This window comes from Lactuca saligna, chromosome 7, assembly GCF_052625555.1.
Source record: "Lactuca saligna cultivar CGN05327 chromosome 7, ASM5262555v1, whole genome shotgun sequence".
Taxonomy (NCBI): Eukaryota; Viridiplantae; Streptophyta; class Magnoliopsida; order Asterales; family Asteraceae; genus Lactuca; species Lactuca saligna.
This window is the reverse complement of record NC_136423.1, coordinates 17,997,172-18,004,451: the sequence shown is the minus strand read 5'-3', so window position 1 is coordinate 18,004,451 and position 7,280 is coordinate 17,997,172. Positions and strand designations below refer to the sequence as shown.

Here is a 7,280-nt window from a genome sequence, read left to right as displayed (position 1 = left end):
ACGCGTAATAAAAACAAACAATATGAACCTTTCAAATTATAAAAATAACTTAGGAACACATAAATTATCCTAAACCATAAGGACCATTCGTGTAATTTACTCTAAAAACTTCTCATAATATGCCATATGTGAAATAAGAAGCCTATAAACAAATCAGGAAGGTTCAGAATTTTCTTGTGATAAATTTAATGACATAATTTTTTATGACGGTAAAATCGAATAAACTAGATAAATAAACTTAGTTTTTACAGGCTCTTGACCATTTCAGATAAAACGAAAAGTTCTATAAATAGAAAGAAGAAAATTTAATATCCAATCTTTTTTGGTAACCAGTTAAGGCTCAAAATTTTTTTTTCCGGAAAATATAATGATAAATAGTAATAATAATAGTGATAAATAATGGTTTTTTTTTTTTGCGCTATATTGTATGCATGTTGTGAGGTAGGCCCAATCCCCACTTTAGGGACCCTCCACAGCCTTTTATCTTATATATCCCTTGGAATATCATAGCACACTCTGCGTTTGCTCACAGCAATGACCACCACGCACTACACGGCGGAGCATATCCCTGCCACCGTGGACTCGGTGGTTTCTTCGCCTCGGTCCGATCATCCGTCGGTAGACAACAGCCGCGTATACGATGACACCACCGCACAAGCACGTGTCCGGTTCATGTGCAGTTTTGGGGGAAAGATATTACCCCGTCCTCATGACAACCAACTCCGGTATGTTGGTGGCGACACCCGTATGGTCACCGTTCTCCGCCACAACACCACCTTCTCCTCCCTACTCAACAAACTATCCAAACTTTCCGGTAAAAAACATACATCTATTGCGTTCTGCACAGTTTCCGTCGGTCAAAAATCTTGACTGCTTAATTTTTGGTGTTATTAAGAATTTCGATCATAAATGATATTTTATTCAGCAAATTCGATCAAACAAGGCGAATTTCACGAAAATTGAAAACTTTGGAGTGTTTGACTTTTCGTTGAAGGTTTTTTTTCCCCTTATTCAATCAGTTATTTTATTATCAGAAGATAATATTTTTGATCTCAATCCCAAAAACAATGATTGCTGTATTCAAATATTTTATTACTCTCGTTATTTTGTATTGTAACCAATACTTTAAAAATTGGTTTTTTTTGTTGAACTTCAACCGGTACTAAGAATTTTTCTACATGGTGGTGTGCGTAGCCTGACAGTTGTGTGCATTCTGATTTTTATTTATTTTTTATAAATGAGTTTGTTTTTTCAAAATGGCTAAGAAAATCTAACTTTAATAAAGTGGTTTAAATGGTTTTATTTCGGTTTTGAAGAAACCTTCGGTACCATCCTCTCTAGAAATTGATATAAAATCGGTTCCAGGTCCATCCGGTTTGACTGACCGGTTCAAGTTTGTTTTTAAATGATTGTGACTATAAATTGAAACAAATGAATTGGTTTCCGTTTTTGTAAAATTAGATCATTTATGTTAATAAATTGTTAAAGTTCTAAGAGCATCTTCAATGATAAGTTTTTTATAATTTATTATTATTTGTTTAAGGGGTTAAAATAATTAAATATTATTGTAGTGCATGAAGTATTTGTTTTTTTTTTTTTTTTTTTTTTTTTAATTTTTTTTACCACTCAGAAATGATCAATCTAGTTTAAAAGCTTAAACAATCAACCTCTTTCTCTTTAAAGGTATTTCATTTTCTATGTTTGATTTATATTGATTTATTTATTATTTATCTAAAATTTATAGATAAACAAATATATATTATACATAAATATAAATTATAGTAATATATAAATGGTTTGTATGTGAATTAATGTTTATATTAAAATATGATGTTTAAAATACGATTAGTTAAACGAGGGAATTTTATATAATATTTTAGATAGATAACGATAAACTAGTTAAATTACAAAAAAAAATCATAAAAATGTTGAAGTAGTGGAGAAACAATTTAATTAGAGGTCAATAAAAATAAAGTAGTGAAGTGATAGTATTTTTGACCTATAATATAGGTTTATCATTGAAGATGCTCTAAGTATTAATATCGTATTTTGCACGTTATAATTAGCTAATAAACTAACTTATTTATCAACTTTTTTAAGATTGACATGTTTGACAAAACAAAATGTAGTATAAACTAGCTTTTTAAAAACTATTTAGATTAGGTTTTTAGAGTTTTTTTTATTTTTTTAAATATATAATTAATTAATTATAAAAAAACATATATTCTTTTAAATGTATTTTTATATCATTTAAATATATTCTAGTTATTTATCGGTTAGTTTTACTAAACGTTATTTTTACCGATTAACGGTAGCTTTTCAACTAATAGCTAATTTTTCAGGTAACAACTAACGTTTTCACATAACAACTAGCTTTTTCAACTAATATGTCAAACATAACCTAAAATAAAGTTACCAAGAAAGAAACATATTGTCATGTTGTATTTTATTTATTCTCGCTATTTTACGTACATAACAAAATCTCGTTACGTTGAGCACAAACACTTGTTACCACAAAGTTAAAGTGACAAAAACCGTTGGTTTTGCATTATTTTAGATTTTTTAAAGTTGTACTTGGATTAAGTCGAATTAGTTATAAATTGATACTAAACTAATTTTTTATTTTTAATATCGAATTCATTGATTTAGGTTTATTTTTTTCAATATGGAACCAACCGAAGTATTATTGTGTTTATTATCCAATAACGAATGGGGTGCTTAGTGTTTAAGTCGGATCAGTTTCATAATGGTATTTTTGGTTGTATAATATATAGGTGTCTCAAGTTTAAGGTTAAATTTGTTAGATTTGTTACTAAGTTATATGTTAGCAATTGTTTCTTTGTAACTTGTTCTACCAACTTATTATTGTTAATAAAATAAAATTTAGGTTGTTCAAAAAAAATTAATGTTAATTTATTGACATATAGACAAATTTAGCCATTATAGCATGAGCTTTGCCAAAAATTTAGCACAAAAATTTACATATTACGTAAAATAACGGCCAAATTTATACATGTATTATTCGAAATTGGTTTTCATATTTAAAGAATTTTTTAGACTTTTTCCCTTGTTCATATTGAATTTTTTTTCTCTAATCATAATCTTCTCACGCTATTTTTTTTACAGTGAAAATAGTTTTCTAAGATTACAACATAAAAAAAATTCAAAAAATATTTCTGATAAAAATATATAATTTTTGTAATCATATAAAAACTTAACAGTATACAAAGATCAATTTTGCAACTATGCGATGAATATTTTTCGCTAATTTATATATGTTAAATATTTTTCGCCAATCATTAGGCATAACTTGAAATTATATTATTCAGACAAATTAATTATTAATTTATTATAATGCATGCTCATATAGAAAGCTGTCTGTCGACAAATAATAAAAAACAAATAAATAATATATTTAATTAATTAAAAATATAACATATCTGATGTGATGAATATTCGTTAGGTACAACTGACATAAGCGTAAAATACCAACTACCAAACGAAGACCTAGACGCGTTAATCTCCGTCACAGGTGATGAAGATGTGGAAAACATGATGGACGAATACGATCGACTGGCTCACAATCAAAAAACTTCTCGGCTCAGAATCTTCCTTTTTCCAACCGACGCCTCACTCTCTCGAGCCAGTAGCATCAGCTCACTCCTCGACGGCTCAGTTAAACGTGAACACTGGTTTCTTGACGCCCTTAACGGCGGCTCAGCCTTGGAACGTGGCAGATCCGAAGTCTCATCTATTATTTCAGAAGTACCCGATTATCTATTCGGGTTAGACCACCCAGATGACCCGAAATCCAAAACTAAGCCATTAGTTAATGATAATGTATCCGTTTCGGATCCCGGGTCACCCGCTCCACGGTTTTCTTCCCCTTATTGCTCCACTTCTTCGTCACTAGGGCCCACGATTGCTCCGCCGGTCCCAAACCTTCGACCTGTGAGAACCAAACTTGATAACACAGGCCCGCAGGGCCCTGTGGGCTCGGTTGTCAGTGAAGTGAAAGAAACAGCTACCGGACAGTTTGTTGAAGGTAATGACCCGATAATATTAAAGCAAACAGATTATGCGGGTCAACCGGTTTATTATATACGTCAGACTAACTCACCGGCCCCGACCCCGACTCCAATGTCTGAAATGCCGATGTATTATATGCATCCACCAAGTCCGATGGGTCAGGAAAATGTTCAGGCTCGGGCTCAATATGGTCAACAGTTTATGGGGCCTTCGGGTCAGTTTCTCCACCCGAATATGGGTCAAATGTATCCGGGAATGAGACCAATATCGGGCGGGGAGTCATATGATATGTCGGGTAGAAGTGGTGGCGCGTCGGGTCAACCCGTTTACTATGGAGCAAGATATGTTCCGGGTTATCCGGGTATGGTTTTGCCGGGTTCGGAAGAAATGAAACAACCTGGATCCGCTGGAAATATGAGTCGGACCGGATCTGCTGGAAATATAAGTCGGGCTCCCCAATGATGTTGAATAAATGGGCTTTTTTAAGTGGGCTACTAAGGCCATTGTTTGATATATTTATAAATTTGTTGTTTAATTTTGTTCTTTGTCGACTTTGACTAGGTCAAAGTTCATGAAATTGTTTGCATCATGGACTATAATATACTTCGATTGTGTATTGTAAAACATTTGCTCCTTTTTAGGGTTATATTTAAGATTTCTGATTAAAAAAAACCACTTTTTAATAACTTTTCTAAAATTGACATGATTTATTGATTTACATAGAATATTTTCTTGAAAATTGAAGAATTCAAAATTAGTTCATATACTATAAAAAAATAATATAGAGACAAATAATATTGATCGAAACATGGGGGCAAAATTCACTATAAGAATCTTTTGATCATAAAGATATGACGAAAATTAAATTATATCCAACTAAGCTTGTCCTAGCGAAAGTGCATTTGCATTGAAAATGTGTGAGTTGTTTATTAACTTAAAATATTTAATGGAGACGATATTTAATTCTATATGAATGTTTCTTTATAATTAACTCATTTGCAAAGGCTCATGCAAAACGTGATGTTTAAGGTGAAGATGAATTGGTGGATCATCTTCTAGTAAGTTGCTCGTTTGTCACATCTACTATAAATTGGATTCTAAACGGTGTGGTATTCATCGACAACAATTTTCAAATGTTGGTGAACTGTTGAACTTTGGAGCGAGATGAGGTAACTGTTCAAAGAAACACATGAGATAATGATTATTCTTTACGGTCTATTATGGCGAGGCGAATCCGAAAAACTAGAAACAATAAAATTTACAGCAACATAACTACATCTCCAGCTACAATTGCTGACGATGTGATATCGATGGCGTATTCTTGACACAAACATAGAGAATCCCATAATTCGTGTAAATGTTTTGAGTGGTGTTGCTCACTATTCCATTGTGCTAATTTGTAAGTTGTATATTCTTTTTGCCCTCGGCTAGTTTCTTGCTAGTTGGGTGCTATTTATTATTATTGGTCGTTTGCAAAAAAACTCAACATATAGTGGGTGTTTGACAAAACTTTTCAAAACAACTTATTAGTTTTTTAGCTTTTCAAAAAGCCAATAAGTTAAAAAAGTGTTTGTATATTTTAAAAACATTTTTTAAAACAGTTTTTTGGATAGGAAAAAATAAAACTTTTAAAAAACTGAATTTTTTTTGTTTTTTTAGCTTTTTAACTATTTTACTTCTGAAAAACAGTTTTTCTTATCCAAACACTTTTTACCTAAAAACCATAAGCTAATAAACACTTTTTTAAAAAAATCACTTTTACCATAAAAAATCTAACACAAACACACCCATAAATAATTTGATAAAGAAAATCAGAAAAATGAGAATTAAGACCTAACTTTTTTGTTTTACAAAGATTTTTTTTAATTTTTTTTTTTCTTTCATTTCTCGAGTGTGCCTTTATTTTACTGAATATCTTTTAAACAATATTTATCTAACAACATTTTAATCCGATCATACATAACGAGAAAACAAAAAGAAACGACTGTAAATAAAACTTCAAGTATATATCATCGGCATAAAGTCGGTGGGGGACAACACTTTTTGTAGTTGTAGGCTTGTAGCCATGCATTTCCTCAAAACCCTTTCCAACCAATCTTTTAATTTTTGTAGCTTTCAACATCGTCAATATGTAAGACCCTCAATAATTATAATTTCACTTGTATATATAAATATATATGGAGATATGGTGAGACCCTCGTTTAGTAGGTTGTAGCTTTAGTTTAATGAGGGTACATGCAAGTAGATTCTAAGACTTTAGAGTTGGTCTATTATATATAATATAATATTGGTGTTCCAGAAGGAGTTTGAGTTGGTTCAGGACACGATTATATGGTGTCCTCATTAGGCAAGGAATGGAAAATATAATGCTTAATTTGGCCGTAAGTTAGCATGCATGAACCATACAGTGTGAAATGACTAGGTAAGTAGAGGGGAAACATCATATGACGTGGAGAGAACATAATTTAATGTATGAAATGTGTTTGTAGAATGAACGAAACTCTAATGGTGACTAATGATCCATTTGACTGTCTAATTAAAGTATGTTGCATATATTTGGTGAGACAATGAAAAAGTACATGTGTTTGTTAAAAGATAGTTATTCTTAAGACAATAGTAAACAATCAACAATTCTTAAATAAATAAATAAATAAATAAACAAAAGTATTATCACTAAATTGAAGAAACAAAGTTATGTACAAAATAGAAAACGTATTCATATTGTAGATTACAACCCAAATTTGTACAAATAGAAGTCTTTGATTGTAGTGTCACGTGATAAAAAAATTCATACAAATATGTCTAGAGGATTCAACTATCTAATCAATAGTTATGGGTTATGACAAAATTACTAGGTTCCCTTCATAATCCAGAAAAAACGAATTTGCAGGAATACATGTGGTGTTTTAATATATCTTAGTTTTTCATAGTTTGTTAAAGACGTCTATCTATAGATATTCCATTTAACTCTTAGGATGGTGGGTGTGGGCTCGGCGAGGGGCTCGACGGTCAGAATCGTTTCAAACATATTTTGGATCAAGAGCGAGAGAAAAAAATGAGCCCTTAAAAACACAAATGTCATCAAGTTTTTATAATAAATCAATAATTAAAATAAAACTATTTGTATTATCTTCTAAATATAACAATTTCCATAAAAAATTTGGACCCTTTTAAAAGATGGGTCCTGGACGGTTGCCCCTATCGCTCACCCTCTGGGATGGGCCTGTCGGCAGCCTTGACGCACACCAGAC

At 31.3% G+C, this 7,280-nt stretch overlaps 1 protein-coding gene across 1 annotated transcript; it reads left to right on the top strand.

Moving 5' to 3' along the window:
- Positions 1-499: 499 nt before the first annotated feature.
- LOC145004209 (Octicosapeptide/Phox/Bem1p family protein) lies at positions 500-4,653 on the top strand. Its single transcript, XM_078963094.1, has 2 exons — positions 500-814; positions 3,464-4,653. Exons 1-2 carry the CDS (start codon positions 535-537, stop codon positions 4,489-4,491), a joined length of 1,308 nt encoding a protein of 435 aa, XP_078819220.1. The 5' UTR covers positions 500-534; the 3' UTR covers positions 4,492-4,653.
- Positions 4,654-7,280: the final 2,627 nt, after the last annotated feature.

What these genes read in the sequence shown, in the direction of transcription:
- LOC145004209 (XM_078963094.1), top strand. Translation starts at nt 535, where the DNA reads ATGACCACCACGCACTACACGGCGGAGCATATCCCTGCCACCGTGGAC. An exon ending in CAAACTATCCAAACTTTCCG is followed by an intron (nt 815 to 3,463) that starts GTAAAAAACATA and finishes AATATTCGTTAG; the next exon opens with GTACAACTGACATAAGCGTA.